Raw genomic sequence first — 27,991 nt, 5'->3', positions numbered from 1 at the left:
CTCTAAAGCAGCGGTCCCCAACCCCCGGGCCTCGGACCGGTACCGGTCCATGAGTCGTTTGGTACCGGGCCGCGAGAGTTGAGGCTCAGGTGTGAAATGTATGGTTTTCAAGGTTTTTATCGGTTTTCAGCGTTATTTTGTTATTGTTTTTATCGTTAACTCGGTTTTCCTGGGTCTTTTCACGTGTGTTATGAATAAATCTTTTTTTTTCGGTACCGGTGCTAGTTTTATTTTGTTGTATTTATCCGCGACACCTTAAAGGCCGGTCCGTGAAAATATTGTCGGGCATAAACCGGTCCGTGGCGCAAAAAAGGTTGGGGACCGCTGCTCTAAAGGGAATCGGTACGGGGGAAGAAAAGACTGAAATCATTGACTAAAAAACTGGGGGTGGCAGTAATACAACTCTAGAGAATTAGAACTGCCATCAAACACAAGAGAAGAAGAACCGATGATGACGTCAATCCAGGGGCGCCAAATCTGCTGCACGGTGCACACAGAAGTACTCGTCAGGTGAAGTTTGGGGTGCTTTCATCATCTGAGCAGGTCAGCATAAACTTTGCTTGCGTTTATGACGATGTGTGCTACTTTGGCATTTTCTCCCAGCAGCCTAAACTAATGACTTAAGCACAAATCTCCAGGGCGAGCTGGTTAAAACTGTCCGTTTGACTGGCGCGTAGCATTTAGCTAACGTTTAAGCTCACAGCAGCCACACGGATAATAACAGAGCATTTCATATTTCTTCTGAAATGCACCTTTTCCGTTGATAAAATCCCCGTATAAAATATCCGTTCTCTAAAGTTGTAAGGATCCGAAATGTGGCGATTTTCTCTGTGTATGCAGTAAATGTAGGAGAAAAGAAGCAATTTCTTTAAAAGTTAATTGTCATACAATCATTTAATCCAACAACGGAATAACTGTGTGTGGTTATTCTATGTCCGATTGTAGGTCTGTGTGTGTTTCATTGTGTCTGAATGTGTATAACTTAATGAGTCAGAGCTGGATCTCACATTGCTGTCATTTGACTTTTAGAGTACCATCGCACAGTGGGATCTTACCTCTCCCTTCATAAAGTCCCTTTCACGCTCCCGACACACACCCACAGATTCACACATCATCATTTGCTCTCCTGTCAGGAGCTCAGTCTGGGTAGAGCTTTTTTTCTCCTCCTGTAAGGTAGGTAAGAAAAACAATGTTGTGTATTTCATTGTTTTTCTTACCCACCTTACATATCAGTTTGTTTGTTTTTTTCCTGATTTGTTGCTAAATATTGATATTAAAATATTCTTAAATGTAGTGTTTAGAAAAAAATTTTCTCTTTTATTTATTTTTTATTTTTTAAACAGTAGTAGAAACCTGCCAGCCAGCTGCGGCCCTTGTGGGGTACAGTCTAAATGTAATGTTTTTGGTTTCTCTTGGCTGACGAAAACTTGTTTGTCCTTCAACAGCCACCATAGTTAGGATATCGACTTGAAAAGGGAGGAGTAAGAAAACAAAATTCAGTTTACTGCAGTCTTTCTAGCAGTGATATTTTACACACTGCAACTTTTAACCTGATCCTAAAGCGTGTTTTGTTTTTTTGCACACTTTATTTAAGTTTGCACAAATGTATGGTCCCGTCAGTCAATGCTGTCGAAACATTAACACCCCACTGTGTGCCCTGACACACCTGATTTAGATGCTAAACAGGGCATTAAATGATGCCGCTTCTTCAGCAAAATGTATTAAGTGTGTTGTTGCAGTTTTTCTGAGTTCAAAAAAATTAATTTAAAAAGTTTTACATTTTCTGATTCATTTTTTTCCTTTAGTTTTCAGTATTTGTTGTCTCTTCAGTTAGGCTTCAGTTATTTTTGTAGTGGATTTGATCCTTATATTTATTTATTTATTTGGTTTTAGTCTTATTAATTAAAGTTTATAAGGTATTTTTCAGGGGCATCTGTTACAGAAGTTTAAAGTAAGTAAAATAATAAATACATGCCTTACTTTGTGGCTCACTAAGACAAAAATCAACTTTAAATTTAATTTAATGTTGCATGTTCTTTCAGCCATCAGTCATGGACCTCAGCCCCTTTGAAGATGACAACTCCGTCAGCTGCCGGCTGGTTTCTGAGATCCCTGAAGTCTGCAAAACGGAGGATTGCTGTCTTGGCATTGATGAGGCTGGCAGGGGGCCTGTGCTGGGTACGTGACTTTTACTTACTCTAAGCTAACCACTCGAGGTTCTTCTATATTTGAAACACAGAGTGCAAAGTATGTAAAGTTATGCTGAAACATAGTGTTAAAATTGCACTTAACTAAATTAAATGTTTGACAAATTGTAACCTTTAATTGAAAATTAATTAAAAACATTCATAAAATGTTTAGAAATTTTATCCTACAACTTATTTTAAAATTTAATAATTTTGTTTACTGGTCTGGATACACAGAACGTGAAATTCTGGTCTAATACCAGTGTTAAAGAACAGTTTGTCCAATGCTTTTTTTTTAAATGTTTGTTTTTAACGTATTTGTTCCTAATATCCCTTCTTTGCTAGAAAAAGGAGAACATTTGTAATGGTTAAAAACCAACAGATTTTCTGATCATCTCACTGTCCTTAAACATTAAGGCAGTGGAAATATTTGACACAAGATAGTTACTTAACCTTTGGTAAATGCCATGTTATTTGTTGATAGGAGCCAACCATGTAGCTATGAGCTGATATTGATGTTTGTTGTCTCCCTGTTATTTGCCATTTGAGTTTTGGGTGAATTAGTATGTACATTTAGTAGAGAAATCTAACAGTTTTGATGTTACTTGTGATGCAGGGCCGATGGTGTATGGGATATGTTTCTGTCCACTTTCCAGAAAGGAGGAGTTGAAGGACTTGAAAGTAGCAGGTAAACCAGTTTGCTTGTATTGCTGTATTTAAACTGAGAAAAATGCAGCAGTCTTTCTGAATATAATGCTTTAAACTCATTGTCGCTGCTGTCCTCCCGTACAATTAAACAAAAAAAAAGAAAGAAAAGTACTAGGGGTGGGCGATATAAACGATATACGATAGAAACGATATAAATTTGGCCAACGATAGAGATTTTGGCCCTTTCTCAATTCTCAAGTACGCGAGTACGTACTCGCGTTCTCGGCGAGTACGTACTTGCCGAGAACGCACGGGAGTACGGACTCGCAATTTGTACAATTGGAACACTAGCGTACTTGATGATGTCACAGGTCCGGAGTTTTTACTGCCGTCCCCTCTTAATTTAACTGTGAGTAATATGTTATGAAGCTTAACTTTAATCACAGCCAAACCGGTTTACTCAGGAACAAATAAAACACTGAAATAAACCAAACATTAACATTTAGAAGTGATCTAAGTGACTTATATATCATGTTTAACCTCAGTAGTGAAATCTCTATTAATAAAAATAGTGTACATGTACATACGTGTACATACCTTAATAAAAACAAGCAGGTGAGATGTTAGAACGCTTTTATTTTTATTTTAGTGGACACCCAATACAATAGACAGCTGCTGGGGTTTGGGGTTTGTTTAACCTGAGTAGTGAAAAGACCGCGGGGGGGGGGTTGAAAACGATGTGCCGGGCGTCCGCTGTTCTCGCCGGCTCTAATAATCCTCGACCTCGCTGTCTGCTATGGAGCTGGCGGGTCACAGACGTCTCCGAAAACTTTGGAGCGCGTTTGGAAATATATGATATCTTGATAAATCGAGCAGATATTTGAAGTTTACACAGCTACATTCTCGCTTGAAAATAACTTAAAAGTTTATTTTGTGACCCAGAAAGAGTAATATTTAAAAGTTTTTAGCCCCGCTCGTCCGTCATTGCCGCGTTTGAGTTTTGGACGAAATGCATTCTGGGATATTTAGCTGTACCAAGTCCACAAGTCACCACCGATACATGCTCAATAAAACGGGCGGAGCGAGAACACATCCGGGACTTTTTCGCATTCTCGGCTTAATGCGTACTTCGAATTGGAACAGTACTTGGTCTCCGACTGATGACGTATCACGAGTACACGAGAACGCAAGTACGCACAAGTACGCAGAGAAAGGCCCTTTGACTATATCGCTCTATCGCGATAGCGCATGTTGATGATGTCATCAAGCTGCGCCTGTTTTGGTCGAAAGCATCGCAGCGGCTAAAACCATTATCATCTGCAAATTATGCCGGGCGACAGTCATACCAAAGAGATGAAGCACTTTTGAAATATGGGGAAAGCCAAAAACTGCGCTGCACTTCCGTAACATTGATTCATTAATGTTGAATTCTCTCGCAGCTGCTCTATTCCCATGTTGTTGCAGTATATTAACTAACCTCGTATTGTGGATGAATAATCTCAGTTGTTCTCCTGACTGAAGTTTGCCCCGTGTATAGCATCCTGCTATGCAATTGCATTTGTCCCTAACCACCAGAATCCCTCATGTTAACTTTTATCGAGTGGAAAAAAAGTTGGCGTTCATCCTCCAGTTTCACTGTGCTAATGTTATGCTAACATAGCTGTGTCGCTAGCAATCACGTAGCACAACATTATATACCAGGTAGTCCAACTTCAGTAACCCTGCAAACGCCACTGCTGTTTAGTTTTCTCTCTTCATTTATGTTGGAAGTGGTAGCAGAGCTGTACGTTTTAATTAGTTTCAAAAATCTCTCAGTCAGAACATGGTAAAACGTAATTGTTACACCCGATAAAGCAGCAACGCTGATGATTTAATTAAAGATGAAAGAATTTAGACCGTTTTTAACTCTTAGTGTTCGTTTGACTTTGGGACCTGAAGTGGAAGGAGTTTTGGACCCAGATTACTCTGCGAAGCTCCTCACTACGGCAGCCGTAATGCTCTGACAATCCATCAAGCAGTGCGGCTTACCAAAGTTGTACTAAAACATTTTTTAGCAGATTTCTGCACGCCAAAATCGGTTCGAGGTCAGTAAGCACAACCAGAATTCATACATAAGGCACACTCTTGATTTTTGAGAAAATTAAAGGATTTTAAGTGTGCCTTATAGTGTGGAAAATACATTATGCAGAAGAAAAGAATATATCGTGACTTATATATCGTTACCGCACATGCTTCAAATTATATCGCGATATGAATTTTAGGCCATACCGCCCAGCCCTAAAAAGTGTGAAGCTTGCTAATCATTATTTACTTTGTTTCAGTAACTAAAAATGTCACCAGAAAATAAATGAGAATGAAAAGCCCCCCGGCGTTTTCCTTTCCACATTTGAAGATACAGTTTGTCATTGTGTCTTCAGTGATTATTTGCTTTTCTTTTAGATTCAAAAACCCTGACAGAGGCAGAAAGAGAGAATCTTTTTGAAAAACTGGATGAAGCTAAGAGTTATGTTGGGTGGGCTCTGCAGATTCTGTCGCCAAACACCATCTCTACCTGCATGTTACGGAGGTAATTTGCGCATACAGCGCCATGCACTTGGAGGTTTGTTACCATCATTCATGCAGACTAACATAATGTCTATTTTTCCTTCAAGGACAAAATACAACCTCAACGCCCTTTCACACGATACAGCAATAGACCTTGTACAGTATGCTTTGGACAGTGGAGTACAGCTTAAAGAGGTAGGTAAACAGTTTACATGAAATGTTTAAATATGTGCACATTATTCTTTTAATATAGGGTCCGCAATGTCCTGTATAGGTCATATTTCCTCTATAGGTCATATTTCCTCTATGTTCCTAAAAGCTAAATCTGCTTTGAAACTGTCCTTTCAGCCTAAGGGGGCACTTTTGTGTGGGTGGGCAGTTAAAGGGCAGGGGGCACTGTGGAGAGCCACACTAATAAGGTGGGTTAAATTGTGCTTAGTATTAATCTCTTTAAACTCTCTTGATGTCTGTATAAACAGTTTCTGGTAAGAGAAGATGCTACAATTAGGCAATGAAAATGTGAAATAGACCTAGTAAAAACACCAATATTTTATCACTATTTAATCAACATTTCCAAAAATTAAAGAAGACAAGTTACATGTTTTTGTAAAATTTCAAAGACTTTTAATTTTAAACAAAGCACTTTTGCTATTTTGGTTATAGTTTTAATTACTTTATCTGCAGTTTTTAAGTTCTTTTTTTCTTTTTCAATGAGAGAATCTTTTTGGGGCTTGAACAAGTAAATTCAAGTTGGGTTTAATACCTGAGATGAAAATATGAACACATCAACAATAAATCTGCTTTGCATTATGGACCTTAGAGCTCTGGATGTGCTTGCCTTTCTTCTTAAAAAACAATTTTATATTTCTGCTCTCAGGTCCCACACTCTTGCCCATGAATGAGCCACATGCAGCTGTGTGGTAGCCTCTGTCACCATTCAGACACTTTATCTTGCATCTGCTTCAAAAGTCAGACTTCTTTTGTTGTTATAATACCTGCCATTACTCTTGCAATTTATTCCATTACAGCCTATCCAAGCTTGCAGTTTCCTAACTTTCACCGACCTCAAACCTTTTTGTTTTCCAACGTCGAAAAATGTGTTGCAGACTTTATAGCTATTATGTAGAGCCAAGGAGAAAAAGTTCCATCGGAAAACAAAGTTGTCTGCTTTGTTTTTCAATGGAGACTCCATATTTCCTGCAAATTTTATCTGTCTTGTTACTGTTTGCCTTGAGATGGACACATTCCCCAATGCTTCTTTTTTTCCCCTCATGTTTGTGGGCATATTAGTGCAGAACAGTCCACCAATGACCTCCACTACAGGTGGTCTAGAACCGTACATCCCAGGTCTGATCTACTGTATCGTCAAATAAAAACCAAAATATAATAAATCGCTGTCTTATCCCAGCTTTATTATATTTGAAGTAGTAATTATCCTTTTTGTTTAACTGTTTTAAGTTGTAGCTCCGAGTGATCCAACCTGACTTTTTCATTGTGTATTATTTGCCTCGGTCTTAACTTTTACCATCTGTGGTGTTGTGCAGATTTATGTGGACACAGTTGGCCCAGCGGACAAGTATGAGCATAAACTCTCTCAGCGGTTTCCGGGTATTCAAGTGACTGTGAGGCCAAAAGCTGACTCCCTGTTTCCAGTTGTGAGTGCAGCCAGTATCTGTGCAAAGGTTAGTGACCAGTCCTCAGCTGGATTTAAGTCTTTTCTATTTTTAAATTCCTTGGCTATTAGAGTTGGTTGGTACTTTATTATCTCTAGGGTGTGAAGCTACGTTCAGAGATTTTATTGAAGTATTGAAATAAGTAGTTTTTACAAGCTGTAGTAAATGCAAAACAGTTGTGCATTGGATTTTGCACAACTTTACTATCAGGCTAAAGAGAAGCGTTTGAACAATAATACAAAATTATGTCCTTATTCGTGTAAGGATTACACACTTTTTATGGTGTTTTTTTTTTAGTGATATATCTTATGCGATTATTTAGTGTAGAAAGAGTTTTGGTTCTTCAAATATTCAGTATTTTACATTGAGATGTTTTTTTTCTCCACTTAATGGCTTCTGGTTTACTGCAGTAGACAGCAGACCAAAAGGAGCAATTTTCCTTTTGCGATTATTGACCTACCCGTGCTGTTACTAAAGAATATTCATATTTTATATTTCATATTTCCAGCTCTTAAAGAGTTTTCTGGTGCTACTTTTTGGTTTGCAGGTTGCTAGGGATCGTGTCGTGAAAGGCTGGAACTTTGCAGAGGACTTGGGAGAGGTGGATACAGACTATGGCTCAGGGTACCCTAATGGTAGGAAACCATGCACATATGTTATTATCCATCCGCAATAACATGTTTTATTTTAAACTAAAAGTTTGTTTTGCTTAAGTAAAAGTATGTAAAGTTAGTGCTGTGGAACAATTAAGTAGAGCAAACTTCTGAAATGTTGCTGTGAGTGTGGGTACAAACATTCTACACTGACCATAAATGATAAGTCATATTAACCTAGTTCACTTTAAATTAAATGCACTTAATGCACTTAATATACCTTAGTGTAGCTGTTAAAGCTGGGGTGGGCCACACAGTGAAAATTTGAACTGAAACATGGCACATAAACAGTGTAGAATAACTTTAACCTCAATGGAAAAAATGTGACTTATTACATAATTACATATCACTGCCTTTGTGCCATTTAAAAAACCAAACATTTTTTTGAGAAATGTTTTTGTTTTTTTGTTTTTTTTTACAATTCATTTCTGTATCAGCTTTATATATTATACAATATATTTAATGCTGACACTTTTTATGGAAAGATACATGGTTGTATTCATATTAATTTTGCTTCTGTTATTTTTTTGTGTTTGACACAAATAGCCTGCTTTAGTTAAAAACTGTGTGATTTGAGCAGAGTAATTAAGTCTAAGTTTGAAGGAATTATGGCCTGGCTTAAGATTATCTGTGATCTGCTGCTGGCACTTGCCTGTGTTGTAATACAAAAACCGGAAATGTGGTTTTCAATTCTAGCATTCGTTTCACTGTCTCACTATGGGATGCGCCTCCCTCAGAAGCTCATTCATCAGAAGTTTTCATCTCATTCCACAAATCCTGATTGGCTGGTAATTGTGTAACTTTATTAGCAGCGTCCTCCTTAAATGCGCCATCAACATTAAGAATAAAATCCTCCTCTCTGCCCCTTAATGTTCTCTGGTCGCTATGGTGATGCGTAAATATTTCTTTCAAAATAAAAAAATAAGACACTCAACTACAACACGGGAAAAGACCCAGGGAAAACAAGTTAACGGTTTTAAAAATCCTGTAAACCATAAATTTTACACCCAAGCCTCAACTCTCGCAGCCCGGTACCAAACGACTCACGGACTGGTACCAATCCGTGGCCCTGGGGTTTGTCTAGAGCGCTCAAAAAGTCAATAAACAACACTATGGCACTGCTGCCTCAAGAGGGCACTGCTGCCCACCCCAGTAACCATGCTATAACCCAGGATTTCCCAACCTTTTGGAGCCACAGTACATATTTCACATTATAAAAATCACACGGCACACCACCAAACAAAAATGTCACATAAGACATATTGATCATTTTCCCCCGTGCATCAGGTATAGCGGAATGGGCTCGTTTGTCCCCAGTTTACCTTTTTTGCATGTTAGGGCCTTCATCTGGCTCTGAACAGGACCCAGGTCAAATTGACTACATTTTCTTTTCAAATATTTATCGATTGCTGTTACACACTGCATTGTCTCAAAGCATGACTATTATGTAATTTCTTCGTTGTCTTCTGTTTTCCTGGCAGTTAGCAACTCATTTAACTAAAGCAGGTAGTTGTACTGCCCTCTAGTGGAAGACAATGTAATTGTTCTGCCGTTACTCATGCCGGTTGCTTAGAGTACTAATCAGGTCGAACCAGATATTCTTCCACGGCACACCTATGTGCTGTAGCACAGTGGTTGGGAAACACTGCTATAGCCGATGCTGTAAGAAGCTTAACACCCTACGCGTGCTAGTGTTATCTAGGTGTTACAACCATATTCTGCAACTAGATGTCCCCATAACACAAGTGTTTAGGACACGCAGGGTGGGCGAGACACCGCTCCTTCTCTATCTCTGAGAGAGAGAGAGGCAGCGCACTCAACTTTATCCTGGGAGCTGAAGTTAAGTAGTAAGTAAAATGTATTTATATAGCAATTTTTTAAGACAAGAAGCTATTACAAAGTGCTTCACATGGGAATATAAAAGCATACTAAACAAAACAATATAACAATATTAAGGAAGTATAAAAGCATATCACATAGTTAGTGCTAGTGCAAGGATTTTAACATGGGAGTGATATAGGAGAATTTATTACTGTGGGTTAAAAGCCTTGCTGCAGCATTTTTGAAAGTGATTTAAGGAGGCCTTAGACAGACAGGAAAAGAGTGGGTTACAATAGTCTAACCGGGAGGAGATGAAGGCATGGACAAGCATCTCCATTTCACCTTTGGAGACAATAGTCCTAAGTTTAGCAATATTTCTTAAATGAAAAAAGCAGGAGCAGGTCACAGACTTGATCTGATCTCTGTCAAAAGACAGAGAGTGATCAAAAATTATCCCAAGATTCGGAGCAGTAGCTTTAATCGAGGATTAGAAAGAACCCAGACTTTGACTAATTTGGGGCTTGATAGTCTCTGGGGCAAGAATTAAATGCTCAGTCTTGTCTGCGTTCAACTGCAAAAAATTGTTTGTCATCCAACCATTAATTTCCTTAGACAGTCCATTAGAGGGATAATTTGTCTAATTCCCAAGGTTTAAAGGAGATGTATCATTGGATATCGTCTGCATACAGATGGTAGGAAATAATTTTGAAACCGCTGATTACATGGCCTAAAGGAAGAATATATAATGAAAATGACAAGGGGCTTAAAACCGATCCTTGAGGGACTCCACATGAAAATTTAGCTATATCTGACCAGAACTTTCCCACTGAAACTAAAAGTGCTCTATCCACAAGAAATGAGGTGAACCACTTTAGGACAGATCCAGATATCCCGACCATATGATTTACGCGGTGGATTAAGATTTGATGATGAAGTCAGGCCCATCCCATAGTGAGACATCTCACTCATGCTATTCTGAGAACTGGGGTTACACAAGTAACCTGAAGTATATCACATTACAATTTACATCAAAGGGACACTGTTTTCATTAGCGACGGACATTGTTGGGATTAACAGTTTGAAATAACATTTCACTTGTTGAATTTAACACTGCCAACTTAAGACTGTTATGCTAAAATAATTTTATTTGCATGTAAAAGTTTTGTAGAAAAACTAGCACTGAGTCCCACTCTTTTCTTTGTGTCCAGATCCCAAGACGAAAGCGTGGCTGCTGAAGTACCTCGACCCAGTATTTGGCTACCCTCAGTTTGTTCGATTTAGCTGGAGCACTGCCCAAACCCTAATGGACAGCAAAGCGGTTAATGTGCATTGGTAAAGAGCCTTCAAACTCTATTCTGATCAAAGTCCTACTTTGGTTATGAAATCCTCAATTAAAGGAGCATTTGTCCTTCTGTGATTCTGCTCTTGTACTGTTTCTGCTATTTGTGAGCACAGATCTGGCTGATACCAATTTCTCATAGTGTATTTGCAAAATACTTTGTCTGTTAGATAAGAATACTTGCAAGATCACAGGTTACACTTAATCTCTGTGCTAATCACTTGACCTTAGGAGACAAGTAGTTGGCACTGAGTTTAAAAAACAGTCTTTGTCCTCGTAAATCTTTTCTCAGGGACGATGATGAAAAGGATGGCGAGAAGGCAGCGCAGAGGCAGAGCAACAAGTCAATGTTGTCCTACTTCAGTGTATCAGCTGGAGGTAACGACCAAAATGCAACCCACCAGGCACACCGCTTCTTCACTGAGCGGAGGCTGAAGAGCCTCAACACACTCTAAAGACACGTTAGAGGGCCTTCACATACATCCTGGAAGTCATAAATGCATTGTGGGACTTTTTTGTAACACAGATGCAAACTTCAGTCATCTGTCTGTATTTGTCTTGTTTGTAACTGTTTTTATATATAAAGATGTTGTTTAAATATGTTTTAAAGTGTGTTCTGCATTCTGTACCGTACATCAAGAACGAGGGTGGGTTCATTGCTGGATAGCGTTGCAGTCTGTAATGCCAATACTGCCCTCCATTGGTAAAATGAATGAAAAGCGTCAACAGAATGTAGCAACTACTATTCGAGTTGCCAACACAAGAAGAACAAATTATTCATCAAAGTCTGACATCAGTGAAATCTTAAACTTCATCGCAAATCTAAACAACTTATTAATTCTGTATACTTTCAGTAAAAACCGATGGAAGTGGTCCATTGCAGATCTGGAACACTCTTCATACTCTGCACAGTTTTCTTCAGATTGTAACTCTTAGGTAGCTTTTAGGTTGAGAATAAAACACAGCGCAACTTAAAACAAGCATCTTTAATTTTAACAAAAAAGTAACATAAATATTGTCACAATAAAACAGCCTTTAATTATGTAAATTAGTAATTTAAAAGAAAAATGTAGTACAGTTCTAAGTATCTTAATACAATCTTTAAATACTTCACAGCAGTTGGTAGTTGTTGTCGTTGAATTTCACATGATAATACACTGAGTGATTCTGTATCCAGCTCTTGTAGGGAGACGGTATCTTTTGATATATTATGACTAAATAAAAATGACAGTCCAGGTTTTCCTTGAGTCATCAGTCCTAACAGACAGGTTGCCAAGAACAGAAACAACATAAAACAACATGTTACAAAAACTTCTGCTAAGCATCTCAAAAATAAAATGGTACATTTTTATCACAACCGAGGGGCGGATATTTGGAACTGAATCACCTTTAGATTCTGTTGTCTTCAGTGTTACATGCTACAAATATGAGGTAGAAGTAGGATGAGGTTTGATGGTATTACTGCATATATTTCTCTTCTTTAAAGCCCACCCTGTAATCTGTATCAATACAACAATGTGCATTTAGAGAGCACAGCTGAATTTTAAGATCTTCAAATGTTTATATTCCAGAAATCGCAGCCATTCTTTTTCCGGATCTGTCCCACGCTTCATCCTCTTCTAGGCCTTTTCTCCAGGACACTTTATGATGCATCGCATTTTACTACAGGATGATGAAAGGCAGCTAGCTAGGAGTTCCAGCTCCCGTCATATGAATATGAAAATATATTCTGTTGCTGTTGGCTATGGAGGGAAATCCATTTCTCCACCTTGCTAGTTGCTGTTGGGTTTGTTTCTGGACTCCTGGATCCTCTTCCCGCAGTTCATAGCTAAGCTGGAGACGGCAAATGAGGAAAGGATGATGATAGAGCTCCCCACAAAGTGAGATGAGGCTCCTCTGGGGGCTGTTCTCAGAGCTCTCCTGGGGAAAGTTTCTCTGTCAAAGGCTGTCGTGGCAGTCATTGTCTGTGCCACTGGCTCCATTGTTGTGGAGGGTAGTCAGATGTCAGAAAGCTGAATTCCAAGGCAAGTTGGCTGCTGTAGCCTCAGCTGGAGCTGTCTGAATCACTCTGTGCTGCTGATTCCTTTCTTGATCCTTCTTCTATGGTCATTTATAACTTCCCCAGACTCCTCCTAAGTCCTTTGAGGAACTTGATGTCCTGTTGCGTCAATGGGATTAGTTAGCGGTTGGCCCATGTGTAGATATGACTAATGCAGATCTATTTCAGCTTAGGACTGCGCAATGTAATTCTATTAGATCATCCTGTCTTTGTTCCATAGTGAATAGGCAGCGTTATATATGGAATACAATCTTGCACTTTGTAAACATACAGTTATCGGCGACTTTGTAAGGTATACTTGGTAGAACTACCTTAATTCCTCATGGCACAGATTGAACAAGATGCTGAACATATCATGGATCGTGATAGCATTACGTGATTGCTACCGATTGGTTTCTCTTTCATGATGCAAATCTTTGTGTTTCACAACATGCCAGAGGTGATATCTGGTGACTGAAGTTCAGTTGAGTACAGTGAACTCATTGTGATGTTAAGGAAACCAGTTTGAGATGATGTGAGCTTTGTGACATGGAGTGTCTTCCTGCTGGAAACAGCCATGAGAAGATGGATGCGCTGCGGTCATGGACATTGTCAGTAACAGTAGTCAGACAGGCTGTGGCCTTTAAATGATACTCAGTTGGCATTTAGGAGCCCAAAGTGTGGCAAGAAAATATCCCCCACACCATTGCACTACCACTTTGAACCTGAACCCCAATAAGGGAGCAGAATATCAGCCCTGGCAGAATGTTTCGAAATCTTCTGTTGCCCAGTTTCATTGAGACTGTGCGAGTTGTAGTCTAAGTGTCCCGTTCTGAGCTGACGGGAGTGACAGTACGGTCTTCTGCTGCTGTAGCCCATGTATTCGAAGTTTGATGTGTTCTGCATTTAGAGATGCTCTACTGTTGATCTCGGCTGTAACAAGTGGTTATTTGAGCTTTTGTTCCCTGCCTATCAGGTTGCAGCAGTCTGGCCATTTTCTGATCTCTGACATCAGCAAGGCAGAGAACTGCCTCTCTCTTTTTCAGATTATAGCATATAAACTGGAGATCATTGTGGGACAAAATCCCAGTAGATAAACCATTTTTGAAATAATCATACCACCCCATTTGGCACCAACACCAATACAGATGCACATTCAGAAACATTTGATCAAATTTTTTTTCTTCCATTCTGATGCTTAGTTTGAACTTAAGCAAATCATTTTGACCATATCTGCATGCCAGTGAGTTACTGCCATGTGTTTGGCTGTTTAGATATTTTCATTTATGAGCAGTTGAACAGGTGTGCTTAACATTTTATGACAAAACAAAAAGAAACTATACCACCTTACCCTCCAAATATTTCTTTTGATTTTTAAATCAAACTTTAAATACGTTCCACATTTAATATTTAATTCAAGTCAGAGAAATAAATATGAAACGCTAAACCTGATAAAGTAAGGCAGATATTCAAAAAGTAAAAAGAAAGAAAAGAAGACATGAGGTGAAGCAGACCAGAACCTACAAACATTTTGTGAGTCACTGAGGACCATCAAAGAGGACTGTTGTGTTTTGTTTTTTTCCCTGACCACGTAACGTCTGCCCGCTTCGTTAAGAAAGCTGAGCTGTTGACTGAAAAGGATCAGGGGAAGATCCAGGCTGATTTGCAGGCAAGAGTACATCAGCTTAGGAAACTGAGCAGGATACGTACACACATCAACCTAAAAGTTATAATTAGCATTCTGTAAATATATTTTCCAAATATTTTTTTTAAATTAAATATCTGCAGCTATAAGTATCACTCAATGTTGATACATTTTAAATAATCTGTTCTCATTTAACCCCAGCATGTTAATGAAATGCGCCAAAGCCAACATAATTTTTCATCTTTCTTCTTTTTCTATATGATTTATCGCAAATACTCTTACATTGTATTACACTCAGTGACGCTGAAAGGACTTTTGTGGATTTTGTCCTTGACATTTGCTGAAACAAATCAGGAAAGATTTTTCTGAGGGGATTTTTAAACTGTTTTTCAACATTTTATGCATTAAACAGTGCACTGATAATCGGGCCCAAATGTATTATTTTACTCCCAATCATTTTTGTTTATGCCACATTATTTATTTAGAAATCCTAACGCTATTAACATATTTAGTTTGTGATTGAACTGATATCATTGATCATGAGTGAAAATCATATACATATATACAGCATACCCCAGCATGTACATGTAAAAAAGTAATTTCTGAATTCACTGAGACGTAAGAAAAAGCTTCCACCAAAGGTGAGACTGTACAGTCAGCTTTAATTTGAGCTGGCTTTTAGCACTGAGGAATATATCCTGTCTTGACCCAGGCACAAGGGGTCAGCAGGTCTCTAAATCTGTCATTACGCGTAGTCCTAGTTTCTTTAGTTCATCTCTTTAATTGTTTAATTGGATTGCACTGGTTTTTTTCCACTACTAGCACAGAAAGCTTTCATGAATTAATCTTTGGTGGTGGAGCAGTTGTAGTTGTGTGAGACAAGAAAATCACACTGCATAATTTTGTCCAAAAATAGGAATTATTTAAGTAACTAATCACAACTCAGACACTCCCTCTGCTGCTCTCTGACCCGTTAAATGTCAGAGTGAACTTAACAAGGTCTGTAATAGAGATGCATGACCTAAAGTCATGTGAATAAGAGCACCCTCCTTCAGTCCTCCTAAGGTTTTACATACCAGGACATAAAAAAAAAAAAAATCAGGTTATATGGTCTTTACCAGGTTCTGAAATTATTTAATGCAACCCCAGATGAACAGCAACACATGACATATTACACTGTGTCATTATTTAACGAAAGCTAAGCCAAAGTGCAGAAACAATGTGAATCACTCCATGATTCATGATTGGGCCACACTTCTTTACAGTGTTGCTTCAGTTCCTTGAGGTTTGTGCTCATTTGTTCATGCACATTCCTATCACAACCTTTCAGTCAGGTTGAGGTCTGGACTTTGACTGGGTTCTTGCCATTCTGTTGTATATGTGCTGGATCATTGTCCTGTTGTATGATCCAATTTGGTCCAAGCTTTAATTGACAGATGCCCTCACCCTGCCAAACAAGCCATGCATGTTCAGTGTTTTTCTAATTGTACTTGAAATGAAATTGAATATTCTAACTCTTGTTTTATTGCAGTTTATCTGAGTATTGCACAGTCTGACCTTGGGGGACCTCCAGTCATGGGAAGATTTTACTGCCAAAATTCAAATAAAATAAATAAATAACACAGTGTAATATGCTTAGATTCTGTTCATCTGAGGTTGTGTTTAAATCAGGTGATGTAAGGTGATGGGTGGATGGATGGATATGTAAACTGCAATAAGTTAATCAACCGATTCGCACTACAACCTGCTTTGCCTCTTATCTGTAACTATTTTTATTTAATTTAATAACTGTACAATACTCTCTGTATATAGTAACCACTGTCCTTGATGTAAATATGTAAAAATTGTGTATGTTTCTGTTCCATGTCCTGTGTACTGTTTGTTTGTATATGTGTCTTTTTGGCTGCTGTTACAACCAAATTTCCCCTTGTGGGACAATTAAAGGATTATTCTATTCTATTCTATTCTAAAAACTTAGTATTGGGCGTACTTTCTTTTCACTGTAAGCATCCAAGCAACATTTACGTAATAAGGTTATCACTTGTATCTTCAGAATGAAAGATCTGTTGCTATGGCATGAAAAACTGTGCTGTAATTAAGAGAAATGTGAAGGAGGCCGTTCACATTGTTGACATTTCCACAAAAATGTCAACAATGTGAATTTCAATTTGTGATTAAAAAAGGGTTGCCCTTCAAAACAAATCTCTTTTTTGTGATTTCGCATTTTCAATGTGATGCAAAAAGCTGCTCGATGCAATGAAGTTGTATTTAAACAGTCCAGATAATGTTACTGATTTTGTTTTATATAATATCAAAGACAGTCTGCACCATCTTATTAAAAAATATCAGATGGCTAAATGTTTCGTAAATGCCATCATCTGTGTCAAGTGACCTTTGAGGATTTCTTCATTAAACTGCAGAAACGTCTGCCTGACATTTCATGTTTGCCTTCTTCTGCCTAAAGATTTAAAGACAATTCAGCAGATAAGACACCGCTTTATTTTTAATTTATATTCATATGGGCGTCATTTTGTATTTGCTATAGGTCACTGGTGTATATTCCCACAGCCTTGAACGTAGTTTGATCTCAAGCTGCTTCTTCTCTGTGGGTCAGCAGTATGAACTCCCGCTGTGCTTTGCTGAACCTCCACAGACACCGCTGGTCCTAAAATTCAGATAAATTATTTTCTGTGGGGCTGTCTCAAGAGGCCTAACATTTCACTTGGCCTTTTCACCATAGGCCAGCTAGTTTTGCTTGAACTAGCCGATCCTGTCCACGTGGTGTCTCTGTTGCCCCACACTGGTATCTGGACTGTAAGCTTCTGCACATCTATGAAAGAGAGATGTTTTCTGTGAAGATACACCCGTGAAGTCAATACAACAGATTGGCCGTGATAAAATCAAAAAGTGATCTTTTTATTTTCATGTTTATTATTTAAGCCATGCACTAAAGTGAATTAAAAGTGTTCCTAATACTTTGCTGCTATTTTGCAATTTTTAGGGCAACTCAAAATCCAGTAAACCACACTCACCCATTATGACCTCAATAGCAAACAAGATTTTTACCTTTTTGATGATCTCAGCAACAAGTGAAAAATAAATAGTTCATTAAAGTTATGGCAGAGTTGTATTGAATTGCACTGTATTTCCCAGGTTTACCCAATACGGTAGTTTAAGTGTAATTTCAATTTGCTAAACGGTATTAGATGATTAACAAAAGGATCAACCAAAATGAGTTGAATCCAAGTGTTTTTTCACTTGAACTCTCAGTATGAGGTCCAAAGAAATGTTGATGCAACTGAAAGAGGCCATTGTTAGGCTGAAATAAACAAAATAAATGATTCAGAGAGAGTAAAACCGACAGGAGTGTCCAAATCAGAAAAAGAATGACTTAAAATAAACACTCTGGTCAGCTCAGAAACATGAAAGGACCTCAAAGGGGATGGAAGAAAAATAAAAAGAATTATTAAATTATTATTATCATTATTTCCATAGTTAAGAAAAACGGCTTCACAACAGAATACTCTCAAGGAGGCACATCATGGTCAGAGTCTACATAAACAGAAATACAGAGGGGTTACAGCAAGGTGCAGACCAATCCACCTGGTGCATAACACAATGGTGGAGGTAATAACAATAAAGAAATCTGTACTGCTATTCTTTCAGCTAAACGAGTAAAAGATGACCTGATTTCCAGTTACAGATGTTAAAGATGGCACACTTCATTAATATTTTAAGCAGGATTACTTTTTTATGTCCGTCTTTTGCAGTTTTAAAAAAAACTTTGGGAGCCCTGCGTGGTCAGTGCTTAGTAGTATCTTCTTTGGAAAATGTCAGGGTAAGTGATGGCTTTTTGAAGCACCCTTCTGTTCCTGTTTAGGAGATATTTCTGCTTTGTTGCTGCTAAACTCTTCCACATGTGAGAGACTGTGTAGTTGTCCTAAAAGCGCTTCTTTTTTGGTGATGTTTATGTCTGAGGACTGTGAAGCAGATCACTAAATCTTAAGATTGTGTTTGTTGAAGTACTCTGTTACGGAGTGTGTTATGGTCTGTTTAGAATTACTTCTCTGTGGTATAAGCCACCCTCTTGTGCTCTTTAGCTTTTTTACAGACTGGGTGACGTTAGAATTTAGAGGTTTAACTAAATCAAGGTTCCCCCACCAGTGAAATGTTCTTGTTTTGGAGACCAAGCTGCTTGATTCACTCCCTTACTTCCAGCAGGAAGAATTTTGCGTGTCACTGCTAAAAAGCTTGTTCCAAAATGATTTAGGCTTCTTTAGAAGTTGTTTTGCAAGATCTAGGTACTGAATTTTATGGTGAGGACACAGGAGACTCTTCCAGTAAGGTCACAGCTGTGAATGTGTTGTAGACGAGTACGCCAACGCTCCAGTCTGCGGAAGGTTTTCGATTTGCATTTTGTTGCATTCCTAAGGAGGGGTCTTTTCACAAGTCCTTCTTGTTGTAATCTCTCTCACGAAGTTTCATTTGTCTTCCAGGTGTCAACTTGACCTTAACCTGAGCAAACACCTATCTGAAAACACTTTTCTATCTTCCTTTAGCCTTCGTCTGCTTTGTTGGCTTCAGTTATTTTACTTCTTAGAGTGCTGGGAAAGCTGCTTAGGCGTATTAATAAAATATTAATAAGTAGTATTTAAAATGTTTTCAGATTCGCATCACCTCACCCTCCCTAGAGATGATTGTGAACACTAAAGCTCCAGTAAGGTCTTTTTATTAGTTTTATGGGCTATGTGAACGCTCAAATCTCATTGGTTGCCCAAATTATTGCATGGTGCTGCTTTCTAAAATTGTACTAAAACAAAGAATTATTGAAATAATGTTTTATTATTATTAACTTTATACCTTCTTACTTCCTATATCCTTCTGTAATGGGCTGATTTAAGTGCCAATTATTTTATATATCTGCACATAACTTCAGTTCATCTTCTACTCACCTAGCTCAGTTTTCACAGTAATATTTGGCGTGGCTCTGAATATTGTTGGAATTGTTCTATTTTTTAGAGACAGGGTCCACTTTACCAATTAGGTCATCAAGATGCACATAGTATCTCTTTTCTGTTTCTCTTGAAGTCGTTCCCCCTTCTCTTTATTTTGGTAGGTTTATGTATGTATGATGAGGCACCCCCGAGACTGCAGATCGTATGGTGTTTTATTTAAAGACACTCACTTTCTAGACTAGGCTTTTAGCACAGCTGTAGTCTGTGACCCACTTATACACAGACACTGTTGGCAATGAGGAGAAGGTGGGTGCTGTACGGGCTGTAAGGAAATGAATAAGGAGGTAGATCTGTAGGATAAAAAGAATGAGTAAGTATAAAAAAGAGAACAATGAGAGGACGTAAAGAGGACTGGGCTGTAAGATGAGTGTTGGGAGATTAAAGATTTTGAGATGTTTGCAAAGTTGATACAGAAATTTTGTCTATATGCAGTCGTGTAAAATAACATTTACCCAGGACTCTATGCAGTCTTGGAAAAACCTAAAGAAGCACTACGGGTGCGTAGTGCTTCTATATGAACTAAAATTGTGGGTAGTACCGAGGTCCTATTAATGAAATGCACTTTATTAACTGATCATCAGCAAGTGTGAGCACCTCTATAAAAGCAGATGTTTTGGCAGTTTGCTGGTCTGGGGCATTCAGAGGTTTGTTAACACAACCCACCAAATTCACCTCAAGGTCATTCTCCACTGCTTAGAGAAATTACAAAATGCATAGGAGCAACATTTCAGACTGTACTGGCCTCATTTAGCATGTTAAATGTTAAAGTGCAGGACAATAGTATTAGAAAAACACTGAATGAGTATGGCTCATTTGGAAGGGTTGCCAGAACAAAGCCTCTTTGCTCTAAAAAGAATATGGCAACACGGCTTAGGTTTGTAAAGTTAAGTTGCATTTTAACCAGGGGTAGGGAACTCCAGGCCTCAAGGGCCGGTTTCCTGCAGGTTTTCAGATCAACAGACCTGAATCAAATGATTAGTTCATTACCAGGCCTCTGGAAAACTTCAAGTCTTGTTGAGGAGGAAATTTAATCATTTAAATCAGCTGTGTTGTATCAAGGACACATCTGAAATCTGCAGGACACTGGCCCTTGAGGCCTGGAGTTCCCCCAACCCTGATTTAAACAAACCACAAGACTTCTGCAACAAGTTCATGAGAGAGATGAGACCAAAATTGAGATGTTTGCACTTAATGCACAGCTCCAAGTTTCATGGAAACCAATCACAGCATATCAGCGCAATGATGGTGGAGGTGGAGAGGTGATGACCTTGCAGTCATTGAGTTGCCTCAGTGAAGCCATCTGTCTGATAGCCAAAGCTTGGCTGAAATTAGGTCATGCAAGAGGACAATGATCCTAAGCACAGCAGCATAATCTACAACAAAAGATGAAAGAATCAAGATGCTGCAATGTCAAGGTCGATACATCAACCTCTTTGAAATGCTGTGGTGGGACCTTAAGAGAGCAATGCATAAAGAAATGTCAGCAAACCTCTATGACATGACTGAGCAAGTTACACTTGCTGCATGTAGTTTTTCACAGGACTGCAGAGAGTGCTGTAAACATTTTATGCTTCACATGACTGTAAATGTAAGCGAATGCCATAAGAACCCACAAACTATTTTTTTGTATATTGTATGTTCTTTTTAATTAAACAATTAAATGTATCATACCAAGATAACTGCAGGTGTGATTTATAACAGTAATAATTATCACATTATATGTAAGCATTCGTGGTGTACTTGGTGGAAATCAAACTGATTATTTCATCTGTGTTTTACCTCATTTAGTTTCTAAACTCACATTATAATGCTTTAGCCAACGCTGCAACGTCATGTAATGGATAATATAGGTAATTATTTACCACAGACGGTAAGCACTGCTCATCAATACAAGCATGTATGAATACCGAATGCTACTTAGTAGCAGCCTATCAGCTTTAAATAATTTGTGGCTTTTTGCTTTTTGTATAAACAAACAAACAAGCTCCAGCAACCTTCTTAAAGCCATCATGGCTCAATGTTTAGAGGGTTTTCCCAAAGAATTATATAAACTCTTACTAATTAATTATTTTGCTACGCACTGAGTAAATTTCTTAAGTTGAAAAAGACTAGAGACTCATTGTCGGGGCTGATTTTAAAGTAGCTGTTTTTGCAGGTCAGACCACATCCAACATACACACATTGTGTGATATCAAACAGTTGGCTGCTGAACCACTTAGAGTTAAGAGTTTAGTGGTTTATTCTTGCATGTGGGAGTTCTTTGGGGTTTGGTCCGACAGACACAAGCTGCACTTTGAGGAAGTCTCTTTCTGGGATTGTGATTTGTTTTCCTCTGCTTTCATTTTCTTTCTTTTGATTTAGAAAACAATTAGCTGACCAATTACAGATTTACAATGGAGTTAATTGCAGCCTGCATGTGATAAAACAAGGTACAATATAAAACACCACAAGTTACACAAAACACCGAAAGACAATTACTCTGTTGGTTTTCTGAATGTTGTATTTATTGTGCAGCTTTTTGACTGGACTTCATTATCATTAACACATTTTTCATGTTTTTTTTTGGTACACTGTGGTGTAATAATGGTCGTTTGGAAAAGAAAAAAGCATATAGCTGATTAATTGGTCAAAAGGATCTCTGATAGTTTGTAAAACATCCTACTGGGGCTCTCTAATTTACTGTATACTCCTTGTATATAAATATGATTTATGACTGCTTGTTCCCAGTAACAGCAGTATGCTACGGTTTGTCTCCACACACACACACACACACAGACACACACACAGAGGATTTGAATGCAGGGGGAACCACTTGCAGTCTATGAAGAGATGTGAGCTGACATGGCTCTTGTGGCAGGCTTACCACGATGGGAAATGGGATCCCAAAAGGGGCAGGCATACTCCAAAACCCAGCCCCGCCAAGCTTTTGGCTGCTGAAAGCTGACCCAGTGCGACCTCCCTCAGGGCATCCTTTGAAAAAGTGTGACATCATTTTGGGGAGCTTTTGCACAGAGTAACAGAAAAAAAGGTATTTGCCTGTGAAACTTCACCATTTCTGAGCTCTGCCACTGCAACCTCCTCCCCCTGTACAGACCTTGCAACATTTAATGAACAAAAAGATGCAAAATTCATGTGCCCTCATTCATTATTGAATAATAATACGGAACAAAAAGCAGCATAAGCTAAATGCGTTGGAGAAGTCAGACAAGCTGATAACTGGGTCACTACCTAAAACCTATAATTTTTCACCTTCTGACATGCTGATGACCATATTTGTCAGATATGGTTTGTAAACGCTCCTGCTGATAAGGCCAGTGTCAACTTGATTAGATTTATGGTTAACATGTAGCACTATGTTACATCTCACAGATTTTTAAAGTTAAACCTGAACTTAAACCGTATTTATTAATGAAATCTCATTGATTAATTGAATGAAAATCATTCACTTAAAAACATTGTGGACACACAGAGCAATACTTCAGTAAAAGTGCTATTAGAAACAGAGGCTTTTAAAGGGATGAGTATCTGGGTCTGAGTTGTTGCTCATTTCAGTAAATGTCAGATGCCATTGTGAAAAAGGTTCAACAAGAATGGATTGAAAGCTGTTCTAAAATTATTTCTAAAGCACAGGGCTGCCCTGCACAGCTTAATACTGGTCAAATCCCCTTGAAGAAACATGGTTGCCGCACCCATGTTCTCATTTTTTAAGCTTAAAAACATCAGGAATTATTTTTGCTTGTGTGTATAGTTTTGTTTGTACGATTAAAACAATCAAACAAATATCTCATAGGTTGTTTTTGTTTTCAAGTAATATGTGGTTTAAACAGCAGTGTTGTAAAAAGTAGAAGGTTTTGTTCTATATTAGAGGACAACATACTTATCAATAGCCATGGTAAAATAGATTTATTTTTTATTCAATATCCTAACCACTTATCAAACAAGGTATCAGGGATAGGGGTTGGGGCCTGTCCCAGCAGATATAGGACAAAAAGAAAGGTACACTCTGCCACACACACCATACACTATACACTCATGTCCATATACTCATCTTCAATTCAGAGGCACCAATCAATGTAGTATCGCCTTACACGTGAGTGACCTCCAGTTCAACAATGGGAGAAGCTGTGCTCCTTGTGCCGATCCCCAAGGAAGGGTTGCGTCATGTAACATCTGTGCCAAATCAAACATGCGTGTCCAACCACTGTGGCAACTACTCAGAAAATATGTCTTTGGACTGTGGGCCCATGCAGATTCTTTACAGAAAGCCCCCCTTTAAAGTACCAGGTTTTAGCGAGGTATAACACTGAGCGTCTACAGCCATCTCTAAAACACATGGAGGCTCTGTTATGATTTGGGGCTGCATTGCAGCCAGTGGTGTTGGTCGCACTTGTTGGAATTATGAATGCAGATTTTGATCCGCCATAGAGGAAATATCACAAGCATTTTCTACATGACAATGTTCCCAAACACAAAGGCAATGCACTACAAACATACCTAGATAGAAAAGCATCAGACATGGATTGGCCTCCCCAGTGCCGGGAGCTCAATGTTATTGAAACAGTGAGATCATCTTGACAGAGAACAAATCAAAAGGCATCCAATGTTCAAAAAAGGGCCAGGGTCCCCCGATGGGCCTCAAAGGTACTGCAGTGGTGCCACAGTAATAACAAAAATTCAGTTTGAAATTAATCAAACATAGCTGGTATAGGCCCCGTGGCCCTAAACCTCATCTTTGGGACTTAAAGAAAACACAAGAAAGCTTCCCTGATAGAGTTCAGGCTGTGTTGAAGAATAAAGCTGGACATACCAAATATTGACTTTAAAGCCTGTTAGAACTGTACAAACTCTTGTTTGCCTTATATTCTGTATTCCCATTTTTATTTGCACAGTCACGTTTGAATAAATCCCAGTAGCCATTTCTCATTTTCCTAGCAAAGCATAAAGAAATAAAGGTTGACTTTTGCACAGTACTGTACATTAGAAGAGGGCATTTTTCTCCTTATGTCTTCAAAGTAAGACTGAAGCTTTGGTGGTGGAGTATTTGGGGAGTTGACATTGAACTCAGAATTATCTGTCAGCACTAAATCCCGCAGTGAGAGGGAGTAAAGCTTGCCAGCTCCGTCTGCTCAAAGAGACGGGGATCATTTAGGCCACAATGCTAAAAACCATTAAAGTTCCCCTCCTGTCTCCCCCTCTCCTGAAGCTGGAGCTAGACCAGCTGCCTGGCCTCCTGTGTGTTTTTCCATCTCCACATTGATCCTTCTCACAAGCCACCTTTGACCAACATTTCTGTCTTTCTTTCTTGTGACAATGTTTAACAGTATAATATCATTCAGAGACATTGTGTGAACACTGTGATGGACTTTGCCCCTAAATGTTACAGTGCAGTCAGTGATTACTACTGTGGAGTGATTTTTCTTTAGCATTGATTGGGATGTGCATTCCTTTTATTGACTATGTATTCACATCTGTCTTCAGGCTCAGCAGGGAATAACATGGTTCACTTGATTTGGATAATATCAGAACAGAACGCACACAGTTTCCCTTAATATGCCAGCATCCCAAAAGGCCTTTGTCTTTAAAACCACAGCAGTGGAAATTTCTCATGTTCATTCATTAGCATGTGGATCAGGGATGCAAGTAACTCAAGGGTGAGGAGCTGTGAAATGTTATGTGCCAATGAATCCCATGTGTGACAGGTGTGAATGTTGAATAATGCATAATACTTGATGCCATTTTTCATAGGAATACCAATAGAAAGCATGTCAGGAGGCGGCTGGAAGACGCCATTTATGAACAACAATGTTAAATCTTAAACTTGGAGGTAACTTAATAACCCTGAATGCAAACATTAAGGGAGGATTTTTTATTTTTTATTTATTTTAGGTAGGAGTTCAGGTTTCAACGAACTGTCATGTAGGGTGTGTCCCTAAAAATCCACAAAATCAAACAAATGTCCCTCACCCCCAGGACTGACTGATCTTCATCTTCAACTAGAGTAGAGGCGTCAAATACAAGAAGATTCAAATCTGAACTGCTAGACTTATTTGGAAAATGTGAAGGCATACATTTTAGACTTTCGAGTATTTTCATAAATGTTAAAGCTTTTCCTGCTGATAAAGACCTTCCCCCACAGTCATTCATACCACACTAAAGTAATGCATTAATCAATAAATATTAAAATGACAGGAAAAACCCTGTTTTTTCATTATCTACTATAGAAATGGGGACACGGTAAAAATAAATACATAAATTAATTAAATAAGACAATTTATGTAAGTTAACAAAACATTCTGCTTTATAATTACACTAGTGAACTTTTTCTGTTATTTTTCACACATTTGTTTATTACAATTTAAGCTCAAAGAGCCTTAATGATAGCTTTCTTTCATTGGCTGCAGCAGCATTTCTTTATCATGTAAAAAAAACTGAGGTATGCTGTTCAAATTAAACTTATTTTTCTTACACTGAGATATTGTAGGGATTAAATGGCCAGTCAAACCTCTATACACTGACAGAAAGGAGAGTTTCATTGGTCCAGCGCACTTGAGACCCTACCTACAAAGTGGGCTGTATGTGGCCCCCGATGTAAAATGACTTTGACATCCTTGCTCTACAGGCCCTTAAAATTACATAGGGGTTTTAATAAGGTGCTTTATACTGTGAGGTCAAGACCCTATGCAAAGAAAACAGCGAAAACTCCCAACAATCTTATTTCCACCTGTGAGCAAACACTTTGGCAATAATGGGAAGGAAAAACTCTCTTTTAACAGGAAGAAATGACATGACCCATGAAATTATTGTAGTTATTGTAAAATAAAAGAAAACAGCTCAGGTGGAAGGTTGTTTTTTTTCCAGATTTACTTTCATTTAGTGATCCTTTGGGATACCAGTTATGGTGCTAAATAGGAGTTGGTAATTGAGATATACAAAGATAAACTTCTCTACCAAAACGACTGCATTTAGTTTAATACTTTTAATATATATGTAAGAGTTGAAATAACAGGTTGAGCACTCAATGAGTTCGTCAGTACATACAAATATTCTACAGCTATTTATAGAACAACACCAGGGGCCAGTAAATGAAGAAACAGGTACACTATGTCCCCCAGCTTCACTCTACAAGCCTCTTTAAAAAAAAAATCGTGTCTCCACTTTCCTCCTGCTCAGTTCCTACCTGAAACTCCTGCTATTATCAGAATAAGGAACAGAAAATCGCACATCTCAGCCGGCACAGCTAGTCTTTCTCACCGTCTCCGGTCGCTGAGGGGTTAAACGTCGCTTGGTAGTAGGAAGTGGGTGGCTGGAGCCGAGGATGGAGCAAAGACTGTGAAGCAAACACAGATCATTTCTTCACAGGAAAAGCGGTGCTACACCCGAGAAGAACAGAGTAAACACATCGAATACCCGAAGACGGACAAATCCGTGTCCCAGGGGACGAAAACGAGAAGCGATCAACCTGCTTTCGATGCCGCTGTGTTTGCATGTTTCACCAGATGGACGGGTAGAGGCGCTTCTCATTCATCGTCCCTTTCCCCCTTTTTTCCTTTTTTTCTTTTTTTTAAATGCACATATTCCCTGACGTGGATGTGTGATAAGATCGAGATCTGTGGTAGTGATGTGCAGTATGCATGCAGTGAACTCTGTGTACCTGCACGCAGCACATAGATGTATGTGGCTTGGCTGCTTGAGGACTTCTTTACTGGGTTTTTAAACCAACGGAGCATCATCGCGACAGAAGCATCTAAAATGGTGATCTAATTTAATTTTAGTGAATTTTGTTTTTGTCTTGGGCCGTGGATCACCGGCTGTTCGGGAGTGAAGATGTGCGCAAACTTTGTTTTATCTTCGCCTCGATAAGCCTCGGTGTGACAGTCTGAGGGGTTCTTCTCTATCTCCCAGCTGGACTTAAGTTCATGCAGAGCACGCTGATCCCACCGTGAAACCTCTTGCTTATTCAGCACTTCGCAGAGGAGCCTAGTCAGTACTCTCTGTCAGTCTCAGCCAGCATGGGATGTCGGCTGGGGTCGAGCACAGGAGCAGCACTTTTTATATTTTGGTCAAACCCCGGTGTAGTTTTTTGCTTGTAGCACGTGACGGTAAACGTTTATATATGCGTATTTATATATAGGATTTATGGTATTTCTCATACTGACCTTAACAGGGCCACCTAATCTCCGGAACATCATCTGCTTTTCTCTGAAAAGTGATGTTGACACCTATCGACACTCCGTCGGGTGTTTCGGCTTATTAGCGTTCAATTATCACGTCTTGCTGGCTCGCTGAAAGCCACGCGAGAGTGGACCCTCTTCTCGCCCCGTCACCTGGAGACCAGGGGGCCACGAGACCAACCGACAGGTGTGACACCCCCTCCGACACGCGCTATGGATGATTCAGGGATCATCCGAAGACGGAGGCTGCAGGTGAGA

At 38.9% G+C, this 27,991-nt stretch overlaps 2 protein-coding genes across 3 annotated transcripts in view; both read left to right on the top strand.

The window, feature by feature from the left end:
- The first annotated feature begins 421 nt into the window (after positions 1-421).
- Positions 422-16,986, top strand: rnaseh2a (ribonuclease H2, subunit A). Its single transcript, XM_084931108.1, has 9 exons — positions 422-543; positions 2,043-2,178; positions 2,803-2,874; positions 5,274-5,400; positions 5,486-5,573; positions 6,923-7,060; positions 7,599-7,686; positions 10,734-10,857; positions 11,157-16,986. The coding sequence occupies exons 2-9, from the start codon at positions 2,052-2,054 to the stop codon at positions 11,317-11,319; spliced, it is 927 nt and encodes a 308-aa protein (XP_084787234.1). The 5' UTR covers positions 422-543; positions 2,043-2,051; the 3' UTR covers positions 11,320-16,986.
- A 9,735-nt stretch (positions 16,987-26,721) lies between these two features.
- Positions 26,722-27,991, top strand: part of mast1a (microtubule associated serine/threonine kinase 1a) — an 81,458-nt gene continuing 80,188 nt past the window's right edge. For both annotated transcript variants that reach the window (XM_084931105.1, XM_084931104.1), the window contains exon 1: positions 26,722-27,985. In XM_084931105.1, the coding sequence (XP_084787231.1) occupies positions 27,947-27,985 (39 nt within the window). In that variant the 5' untranslated portion in view covers positions 26,722-27,946. The remainder of the gene's footprint in view (positions 27,986-27,991) is intronic.

This window comes from Perissodus microlepis, chromosome 6 (genome assembly GCF_051167445.1).
Source record: "Perissodus microlepis isolate ML-2025 ecotype Zambia chromosome 6, ASM5116744v1, whole genome shotgun sequence".
Lineage (NCBI taxonomy): Eukaryota > Metazoa > Chordata > Actinopteri > Cichliformes > Cichlidae > Perissodus > Perissodus microlepis.
This window is presented reverse-complemented; position numbering and strand designations above follow the sequence as displayed.

Bases quoted from the DNA above. Each gene is read 5' to 3' on its own strand.
- rnaseh2a (XM_084931108.1), top strand. From the start codon at position 2,052: ATGGACCTCAGCCCCTTTGAAGATGACAACTCCGTCAGCTGCCGGCTG. The intron at 2,875-5,273 runs GTAAACCAGTTT...CTTTTCTTTTAG, and splicing joins GAAGGACTTGAAAGTAGCAG to ATTCAAAAACCCTGACAGAG. The intron at 7,687-10,733 runs GTAGGAAACCAT...CTTTGTGTCCAG, and splicing joins TGGCTCAGGGTACCCTAATG to ATCCCAAGACGAAAGCGTGG.